Source organism: Scyliorhinus torazame, chromosome 24 (assembly GCF_047496885.1).
Source record: "Scyliorhinus torazame isolate Kashiwa2021f chromosome 24, sScyTor2.1, whole genome shotgun sequence".
NCBI classification, from domain to species: Eukaryota; Metazoa; Chordata; class Chondrichthyes; order Carcharhiniformes; family Scyliorhinidae; genus Scyliorhinus; species Scyliorhinus torazame.
In genome coordinates this window covers 9,552,571-9,579,354 of record NC_092730.1, presented here as the reverse complement: position 1 = coordinate 9,579,354, position 26,784 = coordinate 9,552,571, and the positions used below count along the sequence as shown (strand labels likewise).

At 57.5% G+C, this 26,784-nt stretch overlaps 2 protein-coding genes across 2 annotated transcripts in view; both read left to right on the top strand.

Annotated features, from left to right (window-relative positions):
• slc8a4a (solute carrier family 8 member 4a) overlaps positions 1-26,784 on the top strand; it is a 903,507-nt gene that overhangs the window by 433,575 nt on the left and 443,148 nt on the right.
• On the top strand, positions 1-26,784 carry LOC140399872 (atlastin-2-like). Its single transcript, XM_072489338.1, has 9 exons — positions 1-48; positions 2,042-2,098; positions 4,731-4,823; positions 7,658-7,796; positions 12,489-12,616; positions 17,996-18,052; positions 19,048-19,119; positions 25,457-25,889; positions 26,458-26,784. The coding sequence occupies exons 2-9, from the start codon at positions 2,069-2,071 to the stop codon at positions 26,733-26,735; spliced, it is 1,230 nt and encodes a 409-aa protein (XP_072345439.1). The 5' UTR covers positions 1-48; positions 2,042-2,068; the 3' UTR covers positions 26,736-26,784.

Sequence of the window (26,784 nt, the reverse complement as noted above, 5' to 3'; positions counted from 1 at the left end):
TACAATTTGTCAAATAATATCCAGGAGGATGACCTACAACACCTTCAGGTTGGTCCGGGGGGGCTGCTCGATCTGTTCCGATTCGAACCTGCTGCCTGAGTTCCTCAGTACTGACCCTCTGACAGTGCGGCACTCCCTCAGTACTGATCCTCTGACAGTGCAGCACTCCCTCAGTACTGACCATCTGACAGTGCAGCACTCCCTCAGTACTGACCCTCTGACAGTGCAGCACTCCCTCAGTACTGACCCTCTGACAGTGCGGCACTCCCTCAGTACTGACCCTCTGACAGTGCGGCACTCCCTCAGTACTGACCCTCTGACAGTGCGGGGCTCCCTCAGTACTGACCCTCTGACAGTGCGGCACTCCCTCAGTCCTGACCCTCTGACAGTGCGGCACTCCCTCAGTACTGACCCTCTGACAGTGCAGCACTCCCTCAGTACTGACCCTCTGACAGTGCGGCGCTCCCTCAGTACTGACCCTCTGACAGTGCGGCACTCCCTCAGTACTGACCCTCTGACAGTGCGGCACTCCCTCAGTACTAACCCTCTGACAGTGCAGCACTCCCTCAGTACTGACCCTCTGACAGTGCGGCGCTCCCTCAGTACTGACCCTCTGACAGTGCGGCGCTCCCTCAGTACTGACCCTCTGACAGTGCGGCACTCCCTCAGTACTGACCCTCTGACAGTGCGGCACTCCCTCAGTACTGACCCTCTGACAGTGCGGCACTCCCTCAGTACTGACCCTCTGACAGTGCGGCACTCCCTCAGTACTGACCCTCTGACAGTGCGGCACTCCCTCAGTACTGACCCTCTGACAGTGCGGCACTCCCTCAGTACTGACCCTCTGACAGTGCGGCACTCCCTCAGTACTGACCCTCTGACAGTGCGGCACTCCCTCAGTACTGACCCTCTGACAGTGCGGCACTCCCTCAGTACTGACCCTCTGACAGTGCGGCACTCCCTCAGTACTGACCCTCTGACAATGCAGCACTCCCTCAGTACTGACCCTCTGACAGTACGGCACTCCCTCAGTACTGACCCTCTGACAGTGTGGCGCTCCCTCAGTACTGACCCTCTGACAATGCGGCACTCCCTCAGTACTGACCCTCTGACAATGCGGCTCCCTCAGTACTGACCCTCTGACAGTGCAGCGCTCCCTCAGTACTGACCCTCTGACAGTGCGACACTCCCTCAGTACAGACCCTCTGACAGTGCGACACTCCCTCAGTACAGACCCTCTGACAATGCAGCACTCCCTCAGTACTGACCCTCTGACAGTACGGCACTCCCTCAGTACTGACCCTCTGACAGTGTGGCGCTCCCTCAGTACTGACCCTCTGACAATGCGGCACTCCCTCAGTACTGACCCTCTGACAGTGCGACACTCCCTCAGTACAGACCCTCTGACAGTGCGGCACTCCCTCAGTACTGACCCTCTGACAGTGCGGCACTCCCTCAGCACTGACCCTCTGACAGTGCAGCACTCCCTCAGTACTGACCCTCTGACAGTGCGGCACTCCCTCAGTACTGACCCTCTGACAGTGCGGCGCTCCCTCAGTACTGACCCTCTGACAGTGCGGCGCTCCCTCAGTACTGACCCTCTGACAGTGCGGCACTCCCTCAGTACTGACCCTCTGACAGTGCAGCACTCCCTCAGTACTGACCCTCTGACAGTGCGGCACTCCCACAGTACTGACCCTCTGACAGTGCGGCACTCCCTCAGTACTCACCCTCTGACAGTGCGGCACTCCCTCAGTACTGACCCTCTGACAGTGCGGCACTCCCTCAGTACTGCAGTGAGATCGTCACCCCAGATTCTGCAGCCTGGGCTCCGGAATGGGAGTTGATGGGGATGGCTGACGGTGAGGTGGGAATTCTAAGCGCTGTGCAAGGTAAAAGTGGTTGGTAACGAGATGATCAGGCTGTGAGTTGCTGCAGTCTAACCTCAACCAGAGTTAGTCATAAACCCGGCACCATCTTTCCCTCGGCCTGGCAGGGGGGGGCTGGGAAGCTGTAACCTCCTCCTTCCTTTCTGTTGTAGCTCTTCACAGAATATGGGCGACTAGCCATGGACGAGACTTCGCTCAAACCTTTCCAGGTAAGAGGATCACCGCTATAATGACAAGAACTCTCTCTCCGCTCCCGCAACCGCTCCCCGGCCTCGCTCCTCCATTTTCTCAGGCATCCCCCCCCCCCCCCCCCCGCCTCGTTCCACCACACTCGGACCCCCGCCACCCCCCTATCACTGCCCTGCGGTTGCTTTTCGAGGGTGTGAGCTCCCTCTGATCCCTGTAGATGCGGTCGGTCTCTGTAGCGACCTGCAAAACCTGCATTTATATAGCGACTTTCAGGACAGGACTACATGTGGCTCCTTCATCACTGACCCTCTGACAGTGCAGCGCGCCCTCAGTACTGACCGTCCGACAGTGCAGCGCTCCCTCAGTACTGACCCTCTGACAGTGCGGCACTCCCTCAGTACTGACCCTCTGACAGTGCGGCACTCCCTCAGTACTGACCCTCTGACAGTGCAGCGCGACCTCAGTACTGACCGTCCGACAGTGCAGCACTCCCTCAGTACTGACCCTCTGTGCGGCAGTCCCTCAGTACTGACCCTCTGACAGTGCAGCACTCCCTCAGTTCTGACCCTCTGACAGTGCAGCACTCCCTCAGTACTGACCCTCTGACAGTGCGGCACTCCCTCAGTACTGACCTTCTGACAGTGCGGCACTCCCTCAGTACTGACCCTCTGACAGTGCGGCACTCCCTCAGTACTGACCCTCTAACAGTGCGGCACTCCCTCAGTACTGACCCTCTGACAGTGCGGCACTCCATCAGTACTGACCCTCTGACAGTGCGGCACTCCCTCAGTACTGACCCTCTGACAGTGCAGCACTCCCTCAGTACTGACCCTCTGACAGTGCGGCACTCCCTCAGTACTGACCCTCTGACAGTGCGGCACTCCCTCAGTACTGACCCTCTGACAGTGCGGCACTCCCTCAGTACTGACCCTCTGACAGTGCGGCACTCCATCAGTACTGACCCTCTGACAGTGCGGCACTCCCTCAGTACTGACCCTCTGACAGTGCGGCACTCCCTCAGTACTGACCATCTGACAGTGCGGCACTACCTCAGTACTGACCCTCTAACAGTGCGGCACTCCCTCAGTACTGACCCTCTGACAGTGCGGCACTCCCTCAGTACTGACCCTCTGACAGTGCAGCACTCCCTCAGTACTGACCCTCTGACAGTGCAGCACTCCCTCAGTACTGATCCTCTGACAGTGCGGCACTCCCTCAGTACTGACCCTCTGACAGTGCAGCAGTCCCTCAGTACTGACCCTCTGACAGTGCGGCACTCCCTCAGCACTGACCCTCTGACAGTGCGGCACTCCCTCAGTACTGACCCTCTGACAGTGCGGCACTCCCTCAGTACTGACCCTCTGACAGTGCGGCACTCCCTCAGTACTGACCCTCTGACAGTGCGGCACTCCCTCAGTACTGACCCTCTGACAGTGCGGCACCCCCTCAGTACTGACCCTCTGACAGTGCGGCACTCCCTCAGTACTGACCCTCTGACAGTGCGGCACTCCCTCAGTACTGACCCTCTGACAGTGCAGCACTCCCTCAGTACTGACCCTCTGACAGTGCAGCACTCCCTCAGTACTGACCCTCTGACAGTGCGGCACTCCCTCAGTACTGACCCTCTGACAGTGCGGCACTCCCTCAGTACTGACCCTCTGACAGTGCAGCACTCCCTCAGTACTGACCCTCTGACAGTGCAGCACTCCCTCAGTTCTGACCCTCTGACAGTGCAGCACTCCCTCAGTACTGACCCTCTGACAGTGCGGCACTCCCTCAGTACTGACCCTCTGACAGTGCGGCACTCCCTCAGTACTGACCCTCTGACAGTGCGGCGCTCCCTCAGTACTGACCCTCTGCCAGTGCGGCACTCCCTCAGTATTGACCCTCTGACAGTGCAGCACTCCCTCAGTACTGACCCTCTGACAGTGCAGCACTCCCTCAGTTCTGACCCTCTGACAGTGCAGCACTCCCTCAGTACTGACCCTCTGACAGTGCGGCACTCCCTCAGTACTGACCCTCTGACAGTGCGGCACTCCCTCAGTACTGACCCTCTGACAGTGCTGCACTCCCTCAGTACTGACCCTCTGACAGTGCGGCACTCCCTCAGTACTGACCCTCTGACAGTGCAGCACTCCCTCAGTACAGACCCTCTGACAGTGCGGCACTCCCTCAGTATTGACCCTCTGACAGTGCGGCGCTCCCTCAGTACTGACCCTCTGACAGTGCAGCACTCCCTCAGTTCTGACCCTCTGACAGTGTAGCACTCCCTCAGTACTGACCCTCTGACAGTGCGGCACTCCCTCAGTACTGACCTTCTGACAGTGCGGCACTCCCTCAGTACTGACCCTCTGACAGTGCGGCACTCCCTCAGTACTGACCCTCTGACAGTGCGGCACTCCCTCAGTACTGACCCTCTAACAGTGCGGCACTCCCTCAGTACTGACCCTCTGACAGTGCGGCACTCCCTCAGTACTGACCCTCTGACAGTGCGGCGCTCCCTCAGTCCTCAGTCCTATGGATGGATGAAAGGTATTCTGCACTCATGTCTTGAGCAGGTCTGGAAACCGCAACCTCGGAGATCACAGAGAGACAGAGCCCCATAGCGGGCACCAAAAGCAATGTTAACCTGTTGCTCACCCTGTCCTGTAGACTCTGCTGTTTTTGGTGCGAGATTGGAGCTTTCCGTATGAGTATCCGTATGGATTGGACGGAGGCAAGGACTTCCTGGAGAGGCGGCTACAGGTAAGGATTAGATCCGTACGTTCCCCGTCTCTGCCTGTCGAACAAACCCGTTCTAACATCCACCAGTGCACCGTGTGCAGCGGAATAATTCAAGGATAGGTTGAAGACAGAGAAAGTCTCCCCTCCATGTCCACAACAAGGGGTGGGGGTATCAGGAAACTCTCCCCACACACAGGGGAGTGGGAATATGGAACTCTATCCCTCAATTGCTGTCGAGGATGCGGGGGTGGGGTGGGGTTTAATTGGGAATGTGCAGGCTGAGATTGAGAGATTTTTGTTGGGTAACGAGGTTAAGGGTTAGGGAACCAAGGTGGGAAGATGGAGTTAAGATTCAGATCAGCAGAGATCTGTCCCCATCAGTCCAAGTACAAGTACAGCACGGGGTTAGATACAGAGTAAAGCTCCCTCTACACTGTCCCCATCAAACACTCCCAGGACAGGTACAGCACGGGGTTAGATACAGAGTAAAGCTCCCTCTGCACTGTCCCCGTCAAACACTCCCAGGACAGGTACAGCACAGGGTTAGATACAGAGTAAAGCTCCCTCTACACTGTCCCCATCAAACACGCCCAGGACAGGTACAGCACGGGGTTAGATACAGAGTAAAGCTCCCTCTACACTGTCGCCATCAAACACTCCCAGGACAGGTACAGCACGGGGTTAGATACAGAGTAAAGCTCCCTCTGCACTGTCCCCATCAAACACTCCCAGGACAGGTACAGCACAGGGTTAGATACAGAGTAAAGCTCCCTCTACACTGTCCCCATCAAACACTCCCAGGACCCGTACAGCACGGGGTTAGATACAGAGTAAAGCTCCCTCTACACTGTCCCCATCAAACACTCCCAGGACAGGTACAGCACGGGGTTAGATACAGAGTAAAGCTCCCTCTACACTGTCCCCATCAAACACTCCCAGGACCCGTACAGCACGGGGTTAGATACAGAGTAAAGCTCCCTCTGCACTGTCCCCGTCAAACACTCCCAGGACAGGTACAGCACAGGGTTAGATACAGAGTAAAGCTCCCTCTACACTGTCCCCATCAAACAGTACAAGTACAAGTACAGCACGGGGTTAGATACAGAGTAAAGCTCCCTCTACACTGTCCCCATCAAACACTCCCAGGACAGGTACAGCACAGGGTTAGATACAGAGTAAAGCTTTCTCGACACTGTCCCCATCAAACACTCCCAGGACAGGTACAGCACGGGGTTAGATACAGAGTAAAGCTCCCTCTACACTGTCCCCATCAAACACTCCCAGGAAAGGTATAGCACGGGGTTAGATACAAAGTAAAGCTCCCTCTAAACTGTCCATCAAACACTCCCAGGACAGGTACAGCACGGGGTTAGATGCAGAGTAAAGCTCCCTCTACACTGTCCCCATCAAACACTCCCAGGACAGGTACAGCACGGGGTTAGATACAGAGTAAAGCTCCCTCTACACTGCCCCCATCAAACACTCCCAGGACTGGTACAGCACGGGGTTAGATACAGAGTAAAGCTCCCTCTCCACTGTCCCCATCAAACACTCCCAAGACAGGTTCAGCACGGGGTTAGATACAGAGTAAAGCTCGCTCTACACTGTCCCCATCAAACACTCCCAGGACAGGTTCAGCACGGGGTTAGATACAGAGTAAAGCTCCCTCTACACTGTCCCCATCAAACACTCCCAGGACAGGAACAGCATGGGGTTAGATACAGAGTAAAGCTCCCTCTACACTGTCCCCATCAAACACTCCCAGGACAGGAACAGCACGGGGTTAGATACAGAGTAAAGCTCCCTCTACACTGTCCCCATCAAACACTCCCAGGACAGGTACAGCACGGGGTTAGATACAGAGTAAAGCTCCCTCTACACTGTCCCCATCAAACACACCCAGGACAGGTACAGCACGGGGTTAGATACAGAGTAAAGCTTCCTCTACACTGTCCCCATCAAACACTCCCAGGACAGGAACAGCACGGGGTTAGATACAGAGTAAAGCTCCCTCTACACTGTCCCCATCAAACACTCCCAGGACAGGTTCAGCACGGGGTTAGACACTGAGTAAATCTCCCTCTACACTGTCCCCATCAAACACTCCCAGGACAGGTACAGCACGGGGTTAGATACAGAGTAAAGCTCCCTCTACACTGTCCCCATCAAACACTCCCAGGACAGGTACAGCACGGGGTTAGATACAGAGTAAAGCTCCCTCTGCACTGTCCCCATCAAACACTCCCAGGACAGGTACAGCACGGGGTTAGATACAGAGTAAAGCTCCCTCTACACTGTCCCCATCAAACACTCCCAGGACAGGTACAGCACGGGGTTAGATACAGAGTAAAGCTCCCTCTACACTGTCCCCATCAAACACACCCAGGACAGGTACAGCACGGGGTTAGATACAGAGTAAAGCTTCCTCTACACTGTCCCCATCAAACACTCCCAGGACAGGAACAGCACGGGGTTAGATACAGAGTAAAGCTCCCTCTACACTGTCCCCATCAAACACTCCCAGGACAGGTTCAGCACGGGGTTAGACACTGAGTAAATCTCCCTCTACACTGTCCCCATCAAACACTCCCAGGACAGGTACAGCACGGGGTTAGATACAGAGTAAAGCTCCCTCTACACTGTCCCCATCAAACACTCCCAGGACAGGTACAGCACGCGGTTAGATACAGAGTAAAGCTCCCTCTACACTGTCCCCATCAAACACTCCCAGGACAGGTACAGCACGGGGTTAGACACAGAGTAAAGCTCCCTCCCTGGAGAAGGCAATGGTGTTTTTCTGGGGGTGGGGTGCGGCTGTGTCAGTGACAGACGCTGCATTCCTCTGTTGCCCCCAGGTGAAGGCACACCAACATGAGGAGCTGCAGCTGGTGAGGAGACACATCCACTCGTGCTTCAACAACATCTACTGCTTCCTCATGCCCCACCCAGGTTTGAAGGTGGCCAGCAACCCCACCTTCGACGGCAAGCTGAAAGGTAAGTGCTGATCGGTAAGATGTCTCGGATCGTGTTTTCGGGATCCTTAAGGGTGAAGGGGGGCAGCCCCAAGTCGTGGTCCACATAGGCACCAACGATATAGGTAGGGATAGGGACCTAAGGCAGGAATTCAGGGAGCGAGAGTGGAAACTTAGATCTAGGACAAACAGAGTTATTATCTCGGGGTTGTTACCCGTGCCACGTGATAGCGAGACGAGGAATAGGGAAAGAGAGGAGTTGAACACGTGGCTACAGGGATGGTGCAGGAGGGAGGGTTTCAGATTCCTGGATAATTGGGGCTCATTCTGGGGTCGTTGGGATCGCTACAAACGGGATGGTCTACACCTGGACCAGAGGGGTACCAATATCCTGGGGGGGAAATTTGCTAATGCTCTTCGGGAGGGTTTAAACTAGTTCAGCAGGGGCTTGGGAACCTGAATTGTAGCTCCAGTATACAGGAGGTTGAGAGTAGTCAGGTCATGAGTAAGGTTTCAAAGTTGCAGGAGTGTACCGGCAGGCAGGAAGGTGGTTTAAAGTGTGTCTTCTTCAATGCCAGGAGCATCCGGAATAAGGTGGGTGAATTTGCGGCATGGGTTGGTACCTGGGACTTCGATGTTGTGGCCATTTCGGAGACATGGATAGAGCAGGGACAGGAATGGTTGTTGCAGGTGCCGGAGGTTAGATATTTCAGTAAGTTCAGGGAAGGTGGTAAAAGAGGGGGAGGGGTGGCATTGTTAGTCAAGGACAGTATTACGATGGCAGAAAGGACGTTTGATGAGGTAGTATGGGCTGAGGTTAGAAACAGGAAAGGAGAGGTCACCCTGTTGGGGGTGTTCTATAGGCCCACAAAAAGTTCCAGAGATGTAGAGGAAAGGATTGCAAAGATGATTCTGGATAGGAGCGAAAGCAACAGGGTAGTTGTTATGGGGGACTTTAACTTTCCGAATATTGACTGGAAACGCTACAGTTCGAGTACTTTAGATGGGTCCGTTTTTGTCCAATGTGTGCAGGAGGGTTTCCTGACACAGTATGTAGATAGGCCAACGAGAGGCGAGGCTGTATTGGATTTGGTACTGGGTAATGAACCAGGACAGGTGTTAGATTTGGAGGTAGGTGAGCACTTTGGTGATAGTGACCACAATTCGATTACGTTTACTTTAGTGATGGAAAGGGATAGGTATATACCGCAGGGCAAGAGTTGTATCTGGGGGAAAGGCAATTATGATGCGATGAGGCAAGACTTAGGATGCATTGGATGGGGAGGAAAACTTCAGGGGATGGGCACAATGGAAATGTGGAGTTTGTTCAAGGAACAGCTATTGCATGTCCTTGATAAATATGTACCTGTCAGGCAGGGAGGAAGTGGTCGAGCAAGGGAACCGTGGTTTACTAAAGCAGTCGAAACACTTGTCAAGAGGAAGAAGGAGGCTTATGTAAAGATGAGACATGAAGGTTCAGTTAGGGCGCTCGAGAGTTACAAGTTAGCTAGGAAGGACCTAAAGAGAGAGCTAAGAAGAGCCAGGAGGGGACATGAGAAGTCTTTGGCAGGTAGGATCTAGGATAACCCTAAAGCTTTCTATAGATATGTCAGGAATAAAAGAATGACTAGGGTAAGAGTAGGGCCAGTCAAGGACAGTAGTGGGAAGTTGTGCGTGGAGTCCGAGGAGATAGCAGAGGTGCTAAATGAATATTTTTCGTCAGTATTCACACAGGAAAAAGATAATGTTGTCGAGGAGAATACTGAGATTCAGGCTGCTAGACTAGAAGGGCTTGAGGTTCATAAGGAGGAGGTGTTAGCATTTCTGGAAAGTGAGGAAATAGATAAGTCCCCTGGGCGTGGAATGCCCTGCCTGCAACAGTAGTGGACTCGCCAACACTAAGGGCATTCAAATGGTCATTGGATAGACATATGGATGATAAGGGAATAGTGTAGATGGGCTTTAGAGTGGTTTCACAGGTCGGCACAACATCGAGGGCCGAAGGGCCTGTACTGCGCTGTAATGTTCTATGTTCTATCACTTCGTATTCACACCCATCTGCTGAACATACAGGAATAAAGGCCCTCCCTTGACAGAGCACCACGGCACCTCTGAGTGAGCTTCACAGCCAGTGAAGTTCTCCTTCTGGATCACAGTCAGTGTTGTAACACCACACCCAGATCATGCCCAGTACGATCCCACAAACAGTAACATCCAGATAACCTAAACACACCTGCTTGTCATTCAGCAGTTGCTGCGGATTTATTTTTACCTGATTTGGCAGATGGGACCTCTGACAGTGCGGCACTCCCTCAGTACTGACCCTCTGACAGTGTGACGCTCCCTCAGTATTGACCCTCTGACAGTGCGGCACTCCCTCAGCACTGACCCTCTGACAGTGCGGCGCTCCCTCAGTACTGACCCTCTGACAGTGTGACGCTCCCTCAGTATTGACCCTCTGACAGTGCAGCACTCCCTCAGTACTGACCCTCTGACAGTGCGGCACTCCCTCAGTACTGACCCTCTGACAGTGCAGCACTCCCTCAGTACTGACCCTCTGACAGTGCGGCGCTCCCTCAGTACTGACATTCTGACAGTGCGGCACTCCCTCAGTACTGACCCTCTGACAGTGCGGCGCTCCCTCAGTACTGACCCTCTGACAGTGCGGCGCTCCCTCAGTACTGACCCTCTGACAGTGCGGCGCTCCCTCAGTACTGACCCTCTGACAGTGCGGCGCTCCCTCAGTACTGACCCTCTGACAGTGCGGCACTCCCTCAGTACTGACCCTCTGACAGTGCGGCGCTCCCTCAGTACTGACCCTCTGACAGTGCGGCGCTCCCTCAGTACTGACCCTCTGACAGTGCGGCGCTCCCTCAGTACTGACCCTCTGACAGTGCGGTGCTCCCTCAGTACTGACCCTCTGACAGTGCGGCACTCCCTCAGCACTGACCCTCTGACACTGAAGCACTCCCTCAGTACTGACCCTCTGACAGTGCGGCGCTCCCTCAGTACTGACCCTGACAGTGCGGCGCTACCCGGGCACTGACCGTCTGACAGTGCAGCACTCCCTCATTACTGACCCTCTGACAGTGATGCACTCCCTCAGTACTGACCCCCCTCAGTACTGACCCTCTGACAGTGCGGCGCTCCCTCAGTACTGACACTCAGACAGTGCGGCACTCCCTCAGTACTGACCCTCTGACAGTGCAGCACTCCCTCAGCACTGACCCTCTGACAGTGAAGCACTTCCTCAGCACTGACCCTCTGACAGTGAAGCACTCCCTCAGTACTGACCCTGACAGTGCGGCGCTCCCTCAGTACTGACCCTCTGACAGTGCGGCACTCCCTCAGTACTGACCCTCTGACAGTGCTGCACTCCCTCAGTACTGACCCTCTGAGAGTGCGGCGCTCCCTCAGTACTGACCCTCTGACAGTGCGGCGCTCCCTCAGTACTGACCCTCTGACAGTGCGGCACTCCCTCAGTACTGACCCTCTGACAGTGCGGCGCTCCCTCAGTACTGACCCTCTGACAGTGCGGCGCTCCCTCAGTACTGACCCTCTGACAGTGCGGCGCTCCCTCAGTACTGACCCTCTGACAGTGCGGTGCTCCCTCAGTACTGACCCTCTGACAGTGCAGCACTCCCTCAGCACTGACCCTCTGACAGTGAAGCACTCCCTCAGTACTGACCCTCTGACAGTGCGGCGCTCTCTCAGTACTGACCCTGACAGTGCGGCGCTACCCGGGCACTGACCGTCTGACAGTGCAGCACTCCCTCAGTACTGACCCTCTGACAGTGATGCACTCCCTCAGTACTGACCCCCCTCAGTACTGACCCTCTGACAGTGCGGCGCTCCCTCAGTACTGACCCTCTGACATTGCAGCACTCCCTCAGTACTGACCCTCTGACAGTGCGGCACTCCCTCAGTACTGACCCTCTGACAGTGCTGCACTCCCTCAGTACTGACCCTCTGACAGTGCGGCGCTCCCTCAGTACTGACCCTCTGACAATGCAGCACTCCCTCAGTACTGACCCTCTGACAGTGCGGCACTCCCTCAGTACTGACCCTCTGACAGTGCGGCACTCCCTCAGTACTGACCCTCTGACAGTGCGGCACTCCCTCAGTACTGACCCTCTGACAGTGCGGTACTCCCTCAGTACTGACCCTCTGACAGTGCGGCGCTCCCTCAGTACTGACCCTCTGACAGTGCGGCGCTCCCTCAGTACTGACCCTCTGACAGTGCAGGGCTCCCTCAGTACTGACCCTCTGACAGTGCAGCACTCCCTCAGTACTGACCCTCTGACAGTGCGGCACTCCCTCAGTACTGACCCTCTGACAGTGTGGTGCTCCCTCAGGAATGACTGCGTCACCTTGCTGTAATTCCTTGGTAGTCGCCCCTTATGTTTGAATGGTCATGGTGGATAAAATACCCTCCCACAGTCTGTCTCTTTCTCTGTCTCATTTTCTCCCCGCTGGATCTGATCCCCAGGATTGTTAATCCTGCAGGAGACTCCGAGAGTTGTCGAATTTACCGCCTGCCACACCTTTGGACCATACCTGCGACGGTTCTTGATCCCAAACATTGCTCTATCGTCCTGCCACACATCATACATTGCCCACCGTACGCCCTGCGCACCCCCTCCCCCTCTCGCCACCCCACACCTCCACTCCTCGCCCCCCGAAGCTGAAGGTGAACTCCACCCTCTCTCCTCAGATATCGACGATGAGTTCAAGACGCACCTGGAGACGCTGGTGCATCTGCTGCTGAGTCCGGAGAACATGGTGGAGAAGGAGATCGGGGGTTCGAGGATCAGCTGCAGGAACCTGCTGCAATATTTCAAGGTGGGGGGCGCCTGCCTGCCTGGTACACCCGGTAATCCCCGGCTTGGGAGCGCTGGTCTGCGAGAGTCTGAGTAAATTGAGGCTGAGCGACCTTGGCAGTGAATGCTGGCTTCGCCAGTTTAAAAGAACGAGAAGCGATCGCGTTAAAACCTTCAGGATTCTGAAGGGGTTCCGACACGGTGGAGGCCGAGAGATTGTTCCCCGCCGGTCGGGGGATCTAAAACACGGGGAAAGGAGCACAGCGTCAGGATGAGGGGGCTGATCATTCAGGACTGAGATGAGGAGGAATTTCTCCCCTCGGGGAAGGAGTCGGCCATTTTGGGGACCGGGATGAGGAGGAATTTCTCCCCTCGGGGAAGGAGTCGGCCATTTTGGGGACCGAGATGAGGAGAAATTTCTCCCCTCGGGGAAGGAGTCGGCCATTTTGGGGACTGAGATGATAGGAAATCTCTTCACTCGGGGAAGGAGTCGGCCATTTTGGGGACTGAGATGAGGAGAAATTTCTTCACTCGGGGAAGGAGTCGGCCATTTTGGGGACTGAGATGAGGAGAAATTTCTTCACTCGGGGAAGGAGTCGGCCATTTTGGGGACTGAGATGAGGAGACATTTCTTCACTCGGGGAAGGAGTCGGCCATTTTGGGGACAGAGTTGAGGAGACATTTCTTCACTCGGGGAAGGAGTCGGCCATTTTGGGGACCGAAATGAGGAGACATTTCTTCACTCAAAGGGTTTGTGAATCTTTGGAATTCTCGCCCCCAGAGGGCTGTGGGTGACCCATTGTGGAATATATTTAAATCTGTGGGGTGGACAGGCTTGTGGTCTATCAGGGGATTATGGGACATGGGGAGAGGGCGGGAAAATGGAGTCAAAGCCCCAGATGAGCCATGGTCGTGTTGACTGGCGGTGGGGACTGGAGAGATCATCGGGCCAAGGCATCTAATCTGTTCCTATCTCTTGTGGACCAGGGCACTGGCTATGTCTGAGACAATCGTACCATGGCGAGGCTGTGCAGGCATTGTGCAGGCCGCCCTGTTAGCCCTTGCAGTGGGAATAGTTGCGTTAACTCGGAATGACCAAATGTCCATCCAAGGCAAGGACGATGGTTGAACCTTGGCTGGCGGGATGCATCGGCATGTTGCCAGCGGTGATCCCATGTTCCTGTTGTGGGGCCAGTGTGCCTATCGGTGACTTGGAACACGGTCCCTCTTGACTTGCTTGTGCAAGGTTTAGGGGGGGGATTCCTAAGCTCAGGGCCCCTCCACCCAGGCAGCTGAGGCACGGCCGCTAATGGGGGAGCGATGGGAATGGGGGGATGGTCAAGAGGCCTGAATTGGAGGAGCGCAGAGATCTCGGAGGGTTGTAGGGAATGGAGGAGGTTACAGAGATAGAGAGGGTTGTAGGGGCTGAGGGAGGTTACAGAGATGGGGAGGGCTGTAGGGGCTGGAGAAGGTTACAGAGATAGGGAGGGTTGTAGGGGCTGAGGGAGGTTACAGAGATAGCGAGGGCTGTAGGGGCTGAAGGAGGTTACAGAGATGGGGAGGGCTGTAGGGGCTGGAGAAGGTTACAGAGATAGGGAGGGTTGTAGGGACTGGAGGAGGTTACAGAGATAGGGAGGGTTGTAGGGACTGGAGGAGGTTACAGAGATAGGGAGTGTTGTAGGGGCTGGAGGAGGTTACAGAGATAGAGAGGGTTGTCTGGGCTGGAGGAGGTTACAGAGATAGGGAGGGTTGTTGGGGCTGGAGGAGGGAACTGAGATAGGGAGGGTTGTAGGGAATGGAGTAGGTTACAGAGATAGGGAGGGCTGTAGGGGCTGGAGGAGGATACAGAGATAGGGAGGGTTGTAGGGACTGGAGGAGGTTACAGAGATAGGGAGGGTTGTAGGGGCTGGAGGAGGTTACAGAGATAGGGAGGGAGTGTTGTAGGGTCAGGAGGAGGTTACAGAGATAGGGAGTGTTGTAGGGGCTGGAGGAGGTTACAGAGATAGGGAGGGCTGTAGGGGCTGGAGGAGGTTACAGAGATAGGGAGGGTTGTAGGGACTGGAGGAGGTTACAGAGATAGGGAGGGTTGTAGGGACTGGAGGAGGTTACAGAGATAGGGAGGGTTGCAGGGGCTGGAGGACGTTACAGAGATAGGGAGGGTTGTAGGGACTGGAGGAGGTTACAGAGATAGGGAGTGTTGTAGGGGCTGGAGGAGGTTACAGAGATAGAGAGGGTTGTCTGGGCTGGAGGAGGTTACAGAGATAGGGAGGGTTGTCGGGGCTGGAGGAGGGAACTGAGATAGGGAGGGTTGTAGGGAATGGAGTAGGTACAGAGATAGGGAGGCCTGTAGGGGCTGGAGGAGGATAAAGAGATAGGGAGGGTTGTAGGGGCTGGAGGGGGTTAGAGATAGCGAGGGTTGTAGGGACTGGAGGAGGTTACAGAGATAGGGAGGGTTGTAGGGGCTGGACGAGGTTACAGAGATAGGGAGGGAGTGTTGTCGGGTCTGGAGGAGGTTACAGAGATAGGGAGTGTTGTAGGGGCTGGAGGAGGTTACAGAGATAGGGAGGGGTGTAGGGGCTGAGGGAGGTTACAGAAATAGGGAGGGTTGTAGGGATTGGAGGAAGTTACAGAGATAGGGAGGGTTGTAGGGGCTGGAGGAGGTTACAGAGATAGGGAGGGGTGTAGGGGCTGGAGGAGGTTACAGAGATAGGGAGGGCTGTAGGGGTTGGAGGAAGTTACAGAGATAGGGAGGGTTGTAGGGGCTGAGGGAGGTTACAGAGATAGGGAGGGTTGTAGGGGTTGTAGGAAGTTACAGAGATAGGGAAGGTTGTAGGGGCTGAGGGAGGTTACAGAGATAGGGAGGGTTGTAGGGATTGGAGGAAGTTACAGAGATAGGGAGGGTTGTAGGGGCTAAGGGAGGTTACAGAGATAGGGAGGGTTGTAGGGATTGGAGAAAGTTACAGAGATAGGGAGGGTTGTAAGGGCTGAGGGAGGTTACAGAGATAGGGAGGGTTGTAGGGATTGGAGGAGGTTACAGAGATAGGGAGGGTTGTAGGGACTGGAGGAGGTTACAGAGATAGGGAGGGTTGTAGGGGCTGGAGGAGGTTACAGAGATAGGGAGGGGTGTAGGGGCTGGAGGAGGTTACAGAGATAGGGAGGGTTGTAGGGGTTGGAGGAAGTTACAGAGATAGGGAGCTTTGTAGGGGCTGAGGGAGGTTACAGAGATAGGGAGGGTTGTAGGGATTGGAGGAAGTTACAGAGATAGGGAGGGTTGTAGGGGCTGAGGGAGGTTACAGAGATAGGGAGGGTTGTAGGGACTGGAGGAGGTTACAGAGATAGGGAGGGTTGTAGGGACTGGAGGAGGTTACAGAGATAGGGTGTGTTGTAGGGGCTGGAGGAGGTTACAGAGATAGAGAGGGTTGTCTGGGCTGGAGGAGGTTACAGAGATAGGGAGGGTTGTAGGGGCTGAGGGAGGTTACAGAGATAGGGAGGGTTGCAGGGATTGGAGGAAGTTACAGATAGGGAGGGTTGTAGGGACTGCAGGAGGTTACAGAGATAGGGAGTGTTGTAGGGGCTGGAGGAGGTTACAGAGATAGAGAGGGTTGTAGGAACTGGAGGAGGTTACAGAGATAGGGAGGGTTGTAGGGACTGGAGGAGGTTACAGAGATGGGGAGGGCTTTAGGGGCTGGAGGAGGTTACAGAGATAGAGAGGGTTGTAGGAACTGGAGGAGGTTACAGAGATAGGGAGGGTTGTAGGGACTGGAGGAGGTTACCGAGATAGGGAGTGTTGTAGGCGCTGGAGAAGGTTACAGAGATAGAGAGGGTTGTCTGGGCTGGAGGAGGTTACAGAGATAGGGAGGGTTGTAGGGACTGGAGGAGGTTACAGAGACAGGGAGGGCTGTAGGGGCTGGAGGAGGTTACAGAGACAGGGAGGGGTTAGGGGCTGGAGGGGGTTACAGAGATAGGGAGGGTTGTCGGGGTTGGAGGAAGTTACAGAGATAGGGAGCTTTGTAGGGGCTGAGGGAGGTTACAGAGATAGGGAGGGTTGTAGGGATTGGAGGAAGTTACAGAGATAGGGAGGGTTGTAGGGACTGGAGGAGGTTACAGAGATAGGGAGAGTTGTAGGGACTGGAGGAGGTTACAGAGATAGGGAGTGTTGTAGGGGCTGGAGGAGGTTACAGAGATAGAGAGGGTTGTCTGGGCTGGAGGAGGTTACAGAGATAGGGAGGGTTGTAGGGGCTGAGGGAGGTTACAGAGATAGGGAGGGTTGTAGGGATTGGAGGAAGTTACAGATAGTGAGGGTTGTAGGGGCTGGAGGAGGTTACAGAGATAGTGAGGGGTGTAGGGGCTGGAGGAGGTTACAGAGATAGAGAGGTTTGTCTGGGCTGGAGGAGGTTACAGAGATAGGGAGGGTTGTAGGGGCTGAGGGAGGTTACAGAGATAGGGAGGGTTGTAGGGATTGGAGGAAGTTACAGAGATAGGGAGGGTTGTAGGGGCTGGAGGAGGTTACAGAGATAGGGAGGGGTGTAGGGGCTGGAGGAGGTTACAGAGATAGGGAGGGCTGTAGGGGTTGGAGGAAGTTACAGAGATAGGGAGGGTTGTAGGGTCTGAGGGAGGTTACAGAGATAGGGAGGGTTGTAGGGGTTGGAGGAAGTTACAGAGATAGGGAGGGTTGTAGGGGCTGAGGGAGGTTACAGAGATAGGGAGGGTTGTAGGGATTGGAGGAAGTTACAGAGATAGGGAGGGTTTTAGGGGCTGAGGGAGGTTACAGAGATAGGGAGGGTTGTAGGGATTGGAGAAAGTTACAGAGATAGGGAGGGTTGTAAGGGCTGAGGGAGGTTACAGAGATAGGGAGGGTTGTAGGGATTGGAGGAGGTTACAGAGATAGGGAGGGTTGTAGGGACTGGAGGAGGTTACAGAGATAGGGAGGGTTGTAGGGGCTGGAGGAGGTTACAGAGATAGGGAGTGTTGTAGGGACTGGAGGAGGTTACAGAGATAGGGAGTGTTGTAGGGGCTGGAGGAGGTTACAGAGATAGAGAGGGTTGTAGGAACTGGAGGAGGTTACAGAGATAGGGAGGGTTGTAGGGACTGGAGGAGGTTACAGAGATGGGGAGGGCTGTAGGGTCTGGAGGAGGTTACAGAGATAGAGAGGGTTGTAGGAACTGGAGGAGGTTACAGAGATAGGGAGGGTTGTAGGGACTGGAGGAGGTTACCGAGATAGGGAGTGTTGTAGGCGCTGGAGAAGGTTACAGAGATAGAGAGGGTTGTCTGGGCTGGAGGAGGTTACAGAGATAGGGAGGGTTGTAGGGACTGGAGGAGGTTACAGAGAGAGGGAGGAGGTGAGGAGGGATTTGAACACTCCTTGATGACCCTGTTCTCTTCCTTCCCTCTGTGAGTCCAGGCCTATATTAAGATCTTTCAGGGAGACGACCTTCCACACCCAAGATCCATTCTCGAGGTAAGGCCATTTTCATTACGAGTTCTAACCTCACTGGTCGAGATCCCCTCTGCTATCTGTGACACTTGGCCACAACTCCTCCTCCATTCTCCATGGCTGCATCGGCAGGCTGTTCGCCTGTGTGGGGCATCGCCCTCAAGCTCGATTCCTCCCCCCCCCCCCCACCAACGCCCAGCGTTTTGGACATAGGAACTCTCTGTGATGTTATCTTGGACAGTCATTGGAAACCTGACCAATTGAAGTTCCACTCTTGAGCTCCAAACATATCCCCAGACTGGGTCCATTTAACTGATCGGCGATTACTACATAGATACATACAGTGCAGAAGGAGGCCATTCGGCCTATCGAGTCTGCACCGACCCATTTGAGCCCTCACTTCCACCCTATCCCCGTACCCAATAACCCCGCCTCACCTTTTCGGACACTAAGGGCAATTTATAATGGCCAATCCACCTAACCTGCACGTCTTTGGACTGTGGGAGGAAACCGGAGCACCCGGAGGAAACCCACGCAGACACGGGGAGGATGTGCAGACTCCGCACAGACAGTGTCCCAGCGGGGAATCAAACCCGGGACCCTGGCGCTGTGAAGCCACAGTGCTAACCACTGTGCTACCGTGCTGCCTGAGACCATCATGGTCCTGGCAGTGGGCGACCACTCCACCCTCATCCACTCCTCCCTCACCCACTCCTCCACTCCAGTCTCTTGCCCCGTCTCCTCCATCTCTCCCCTCCCACCTTCTGCCACCCTAGCTCCCTCTTCCCCCTCCTCCCCGCCCTCCATCTCCATCCCTCCCTCTCTCTCTCTACTCCCTCTTCCCTTCCCGCCCCCATCGCCAACCCGTCACCCTCTCCTCGTCCCTCCCTCCTTCTCTATTGCCCTCTCTCCCTCGCTGCTCTCCTCCTTCCCAGGGACCCTAAGTCTCTGCTACACTCCCCGGGGCTGATACCCGGCCCCTTCCTCGTCAGTAACAGTCGCTCTCTGTCTTCCCGCAGGCCACAGCTGAAGCCAACAATTGGGCAGCCCTGGCTTTGGCCCAAGATTATTACCGCAACGCCATGGATGGGGTAAGGAGAGCTCAGGAGCCGCTTGCCGAATCGATGGTCTCAGTGCGCCAGGAAAGGTCATTCAGCCCCAATCGATCTGTGCTGTTTCTGTCACGCAGCCATCCCATTCCCTCTCCCACCCCCTCTTCCTCAACGGCGCCATGTAAATGCAAGTCTTTCGATAACCTGGAGCAGAGAAACAGGCCATTCGGCCCCTCTGCCGGTGATTCTGTGCCGCTCGCACTTCCCCCCCCAATCTCCCCTTTGTCTCCCCCCATCACCATGTCCTTCCATCCTGTAGCACCATCGATCAAACACGAGGCGAGACGTAGAGAACGTCAATCGAGGCTTTATTGAGCAGACTTGTTCCCCAGCAGCTCAGTCACAGAATGCAGCTGCTGGGATTAAACCGGGTTCTTATACCCCGCCTATCTGGGTGGAGCCCAGTAGGCGGCAGATCCAATCGGGACCCAGCATCTGTCCTCCAATAGCTCCTCGGCATTCATGGTGTACCGTATTACCCCTGATACATACCACCACACATTCCTCTCCCCCTCATGTGTTATCCAGCTTCCAACCCCCCCCCCCCCCCAGGTAAATATCGACACTATTCACCTAGAGCGCTCCCCATGGGAGCAAGCCCCACATTCTCCCCACTCCCCGTCGGAACGAGCCCCACATTCTCCCCACTCCCCGTGCGAGCGAGTCCCACATTCTCCCCACTCCCCGTGAGAGCGAGTCCCACATTCTCCCCACACCCAGTGGGAGCAAGTCCCACATTCTCCCCACTCCCCGTGGGAGCGAGTCCCACATTCTCCCCACTCCCCGTGGGAGCGAGTCCCACATTCTCCCCACTCCCCGTGGGAGCGAGTCCCACATTCTCCCCACTCCCCGTGGGAGCGAGTCCCACATTCCCCCCCACACCCCGTGGGAGCGAGTCCCACATTCTCCTCATTCCCCGTGGGAGCGAGTTCCACATTCTTCCCACTCCCCGTGGGAGCGAGCCCCATATTCTCCCCAATCCCTGTGGGAGCGAGTCCCACATTCTCCCCACTCCCTGTGGGAGCGAGTCCCACATTCTCCCAAGCTCCCCATGGGAGCGAGTCCCACATTCCCCCCACTCCCCGTGGGAGCGAGTCCCACATTCAACCCATTCACCTTGGGAGCGAGTCCCACATTCTCCCCGCTCCCCGTGGGAGCGAGTCCCACATTCTCCCCGCTCCCCATGGCAGCGAGTCCCACATTCTTCCCACATCCCATGGGAGAGAGTCCCACATTCTCCCCACTCCCCGTGGGAGCGAGTCCCACATTCTCCCCCACATCCCATGGGGGAAGAGTCCCACATTCTCCCCACTCCCCGTGGGAGCGAGTCCCACATTCTCCCCACTCCCCGTGGGAGCGAGTCCCACATTCTCTCCACTCCCCGTGGGAGCGAGTCCCACATTCTTCTCACTCCCTGTGGGAGCGAGTCCCACATTCTCCCCACGCCCCGTGGGAGCGAGTCCCACATTCTCCCCACTCCCCGTGGGAGAGAGTCCCACATTCTCCCCATTCCCCGTGGGAGCGAGTTCCACATTCTCCCACTCCCCGCGGGATCGAGTCCCACATTCTCCCCACTCCCCGTGGGAGCGAGTCCCACATTCCCCCCCACTCCCCGTGGGAGCGAGTCCCACATTCTCCCCATTCCCCGTGGGAGCGAGTTCCACATTCTTCCCACTCCCTCTGGGAGCGAGTCCCACATTCTCCCCACTCCCTGTGGGAGAGAGTCCCACATTCCCCCCCATTCCCCGTGGGAGCGAGTCCCACCTTCTCCCCCACTCCCCACGGGAGCGAGTCCCACATTCTTCCCACTCCCTGTGGGAGCGAGTCCCACATTCTCCCCACTCCCCGTGGGAGCGAGTCCCACATTCCCCCCCACTACCCGTGGGAGCGAGTCCCACATTCTCCCTACACCCCGTGGGAATTAGTCCTACATTCTCCCCACTCCCCGTGGGAGCGAGTCCCACATTCTCCCCACTCCCCGTGGGAGCGAGTCCCACATTCTCCCCACTCCCCGTGGGAGCGAGTCCCACATTCTCCCCACTCCACGTGGGAGCGAGTCCCACATTCTCCCCACTCCCCGTGGGAGAGAGTCCCACATTCTCCCCATTCCCCATGGGAGCGAGTCCCACCTTCTCCCCCACTCCCCACGGGAGCGAGTCCCACATTCTCCCCACACCCCGTGGGAGCGAGTCCCACATTCCCCCCCACTCCCCGTGGGAGCGAGACCCACATTCTCCCCATTCCCCGTGGGAGCGAGTTCCACATTCTCCCACTCCCCGCGGGATCGAGTCCCACATTCTCCCCACTCCCCGTGGGAGCGAGTCCCACATTCCCCCCCACTCCCCATGGGAGCGAGTCCCACATTCTCCCCATTCCCCGTGGGAGCGAGTTCCACATTCTTCCCACTCCCTCTAGGAGCGAGACCCACATTCTTCCCACTCCCTGTGGGAGCGAGTCCCACATTCTCCCCACTCCCCGTGGGAGCGAGTCCCACATTCCCCCCCACACCCCGTGGGAGCGAGTCCCACATTCTCCCTACACCCCGTGGGAGCGAGTCTTACATTCTCCCCACTCCCCGTGGGAGCGAGTCCCACATTCTCCCCGCTCCCCGTGGGAGCGAGTCCCACATTCTCCCCGCTCCCCATGGCAGCGAGTCCCACATTCTTCCCACATCCCATGGGAGAGAGTCCCACATTCTCCCCACTCCCCGTGGGAGCGAGTCCCACATTCTCCCCCACATCCCATGGGGGAAGAGTCCCACATTCTCCCCACTCCCCGTGGGAGCGAGTCCCACATTCTCCCCACTCCCCGTGGGAGCGAGTCCCACATTCTCTCCACTCCCCGTGGGAGCGAGTCCCACATTCTTCTCACTCCCTGTGGGAGCGAGTCCCACATTCTCCCCACGCCCCGTGGGAGCGAGTCCCACATTCTCCCCACTCCCCGTGGGAGAGAGTCCCACATTCTCCCCATTCCCCGTGGGAGCGAGTTCCACATTCTCCCACTCCCCGCGGGATCGAGTCCCACATTCTCCCCACTCCCCGTGGGAGCGAGTCCCACATTCCCCCCCACTCCCCGTGGGAGCGAGTCCCACATTCTCCCCATTCCCCGTGGGAGCGAGTTCCACATTCTTCCCACTCCCTCTGGGAGCGAGTCCCACATTCTCCCCACTCCCTGTGGGAGAGAGTCCCACATTCCCCCCCATTCCCCGTGGGAGCGAGTCCCACCTTCTCCCCCACTCCCCACGGGAGCGAGTCCCACATTCTTCCCACTCCCTGTGGGAGCGGGTCCCACATTCTCCCCACTCCCCGTGGGAGCGAGTCCCACATTCCCCCCCACTACCCGTGGGAGCGAGTCCCACATTCTCCCTACACCCCGTGGGAATTAGTCCAACATTCTCCCCACTCCCCGTGGGAGCGAGTCCCACATTCTCCCCACTCCCCGTGGGAGCGAGTCCCACATTCTCCCCACTCCCCGTGGGAGCGAGTCCCACATTCTCCCCACTCCACGTGGGAGCGAGTCCCACATTCTCCCCACTCCCCGTGGGAGAGAGTCCCACATTCTCCCCATTCCCCATGGGAGCGAGTCCCACCTTCTCCCCCACTCCCCACGGGAGCGAGTCCCACATTCTCCCCACACCCCGTGGGAGCGAGTCCCACATTCCCCCCCACTCCCCGTGGGAGCGAGACCCACATTCTCCCCATTCCCCGTGGGAGCGAGTTCCACATTCTCCCACTCCCCGCGGGATCGAGTCCCACATTCTCCCCACTCCCCGTGGGAGCGAGTCCCACATTCCCCCCCACTCCCCATGGGAGCGAGTCCCACATTCTCCCCATTCCCCGTGGGAGCGAGTTCCACATTCTTCCCACTCCCTCTAGGAGCGAGACCCACATTCTTCCCACTCCCTGTGGGAGCGAGTCCCACATTCTCCCCACTCCCCGTGGGAGCGAGTCCCACATTCCCCCCCACACCCCGTGGGAGCGAGTCCCACATTCTCCCTACACCCCGTGGGAGCGAGTCCTACATTCTCCCCACTCCCCGTGGGAGCGAGTCCCACATTCTCCCCACTCCCCGTGGGAGCGAGTCCCACATTCTCCCCACTCCCCGTGGGAGCGAGTCCCACATTCCCCCCCACTCCCCATGGGAGCGAGTCCCACATTCTCCCCATTCCCCGTGGGAGCGAGTTCCACATTCTTCCCACTCCCTCTAGGAGCGAGTCCCACATTCTTCCCACTCCCTGTGGGAGCGAGTCCCACATTCTCCCCACTCCCCGTGGGAGCGAGTCCCACATTCCCCACCACACCCCGTGGGAGCGAGTCCCACATTCTCCCCACTCCCCGTGGGAGCGAGTCCCACATTCTCCCCACTCCCCGTGGGAGCGAGTCCCACATTCTCCCCACTCCCCGTGGGAGCGAGTCCCACATTCTCCCCATTCCCTGTGGGAGCGAGTCCCACCTTCTCCCCCACTCCCCACGGGAGCGAGTCCCACATTCTTCCCACTCCCTGTGGGAGCGAGTCCCACATTCTCCCCACTCCCCGTGGGAGCGAGTCCCACATTCCCCCCCACTACCCGTGGGAGCGAGTCCCACATTCTCCCTACACCCCGTGGGAATGAGTCCTACATTCTCCCCACTCCCCGTGGGAGCGAGTCCCACATTCTCCCCCACTCCCCGTGGGAGCGAGTCCCACATTCTCCCCACTCCCCGTGGGAGCGAGTCCCACATTCCCCCCCACTCCCCATGGGAGCGAGTCCCACATTCTCCCTACACCCCGTGGGAGCGAGTCCCACATTCTCCCCACTCCCCGTGGGAGCGAGTCCCACATTCTCCCCACTCCCCGTGGGGGCGAGTCCCACATTCTCCCCACTCCCCGTCGGAGCGAGTCCCACATTCTCCCCACTCCCCGTGGGAGCGAGTCCCACATTCTCCCCACTCCCCGTGGGAGCGAGTCCCACATTCGTCTCATTCCCCGTGGGAGCGAGTTCCACACTCTCCCCACTCCCCGTGGGAGCGAGTCCCACATTCTCCCCACTCCCCGTGGGAGCGAGTCCCACATTCTCCTCAATCTGTGGGTAAAGACGTTTCTTCTGAATTCCCCATTGGATTTATTGAATGGGCCTCCTCCTGTTCCTGTGTAACAGGCTCGAGGAGGGGGCTGAATGAGCCTCCTCCTGTTCCTGTGTAACAGGCTCGAGGAGGGGGCTGAATGGGCCTCCTCCTGTTCCTGTGTAACAGGCTGAAGGAGGGGGCTGAATGGGCCTCCTCCTGTTCCTGTGTAACAGGCTCGAGGAGGGGCTGAATGGGCCTCCTCCTGTTCCTGTGTAACAGGCTCGAGGAGGGGGGGGCTATAATGGGCCTCCTCCTGTTGCTGTGTAACAGGCTCGAGGGGGGGGCTGAATGGGCCTCCTCCTGTTGCTGTGTAACAGGCCCGAGAAGGGGGCTGAATGGGCCTCTTCCTGTTCCTGTGTAACAGGCTCGAGGAGGGGGGGCTGAATGGGCCTCCTCCTGTTCCTGTGTAACAGGCTCGAGGAGGGGGGGCTGAATGGGCCTCCTCCTGTTGCTGTGTAACAGGCCCAAGAAGGGGGCTGAATGGGTCTCTTCCTGTTCCTGTAACAGGCTCGAGGAGGGGGGACTGAATGGGCCTCCTCCTGTTCCTGTGTAACAGGCTCGAGGAGGGGCTGAATGGGCCTCCTGCTGTTCCTGTGTAACAGGCCCGAGGGGCTGAATGGGCCTCCTCCTGTTCCTGTGTAACAGGCTCGAGGACGGGGGGGCTGAGTGGGCCTCCTCCTGTTCCCGTGTAACAGGCTCGAGGAGGGGGCTGAATGGGCCTCCTCCTGTTCCTGTGTAACAGGCCCGAGGAGGAGGGGGCTGAATGGGCCTCCTCCTGTTCCTGTGTAACAGGCTCGAGGAGGGGGCTGAATGGGTCTCCTCCTGCTCCTGTGTAACAGGCTCGAGGAGGGGGGGGGCTGAGTGGGCCTCCTCCTGTTCCTGTGTAACAGGCTCGAGGAGGGGGCTGAATGGGCCTCCTCCTGTTCCTGTGTACCAGGCTCGAGGAGGGGGCTGAATGGGCCTCCTCCTGTTCCTGTGTAACAGGGTCGAGGAGGAGGGGGCTGAATGGGCCTCCTCCTGTTCCTGTGTAACTGGCTCGAGGAGGGGGCTGAATGGGCCTCCTCCTGTTCGTGTGTACCAGGCTCGAGGAGGGGGCTGAATGGGCCTCCTCCTGCTCCTGTGTAACAGGCTCGAGGAGGGGGGTGCTGAGTGGGCCTGCTCCCTGCTCTTGACTGCCTTCTGAGACGCGTTTCTCTCCCTCTGCCTTTCAGCTCTGCGGAGGGGACAAAAGCTACCTCCAGCCCAACAAGATCCGCGAGAGGCACCAGGTGTACCGCGAGGCGGCCGTCGAGAAGTTCCGCAGCACCAAGAAGATGGGGAGCAGGGAAATGAGCCTGCGCTTCGAGGACCAGCTGGAGGCGGACATTGAGGACATGCTGGAGAGCTACCTCAAGTTCAACCGCAGTAAGAACGTGTTCAGCTTCGTCCGCACGCCCGCCACCATGCTGACGCTGATGATCAGCATGCACATTGCATCCGGCTTCCTGTCACTGCTGGGCCTGGGGTTCCTGACCTTCATCCTCAGCTTCGCCAATGGCATCTGCTCGCTCACCTTGATCACCTGGTGCTACGTCAAGTACACGGGGCAAAGCCCGTTGCTGGGGGAGATCATTGACGCCATCAGCGGACTCCATCCTGAGCGGGGTGAGTGAGGGCGGGAGGCGGCGCTGCCTGTCCCCCCACGTTTACATTTGGAACAGGTACGAGAGGAGGCGGGGGGGGACACGGGGGTGGGGCGGAGGGTTTACTGAACCCCCCCCTGCCCAGGACGATGAAGGAATACAAGAGGAAATTGGACGGTCGCTCAGGGGAGGGGAGGCTGACCGGGACCGATGGAATCGTTCTGCAGTGGGCCAGCCCGGATTAGAGAGTCCGAATGGCCTCCCATCTGTGCGCCGGAGACTTGGACCCCATAATCCAGGCCGGCAATGTTCCCCCAGTGCCGTTCAGTGTAACTCTGGATATGCTATGTAAACACGTCACGCGGTGATGACAGCCTCCCGCCAGCGTGGGCGCCGCAGTGCCTCCTCGGGGGGTGGGGTGGGGGGAGCGAAATGACAGGCTCCACTCTCACCTTGGGCTCACGGCCGCATCGCCGGCTGTTGACTGTCCCGAGGGGGGGGGGGGAGTGGGAAGACACTTGCCGATATGAGGGTCCGCTGGTTGAGGGCTGGTGGTTTTTGCTGACCGCTGATTTCTCCCTGGCTTGCAGGTGACGTCCTTGATCGTGAGCCGCTACCTGAACCCAGAGCAGGTGACCATGGTGGCCGGCCTGGCTCACGCCAGCAGGAGGAACTAGCGGACTGTGCACTTTGTCAGCAGGCTTCGAGGGTCACTGCCGCCCGTCCAGCGCCTTTTGAGGACCCACCGGCATTCGGAAAGCTGGGATACGGGACCACACGCTCCGTCTCGACCTTCACGCTCCACGGTGAACTCCACGCGAGGCGGTTCACTGAAGCTGGGAGAAACACAGTCTGTACGTCCTCGTGAGGGGTGTCCCATCGTCCAAACTCACGCCCGAGGCAGCTCCCTGGGGGGG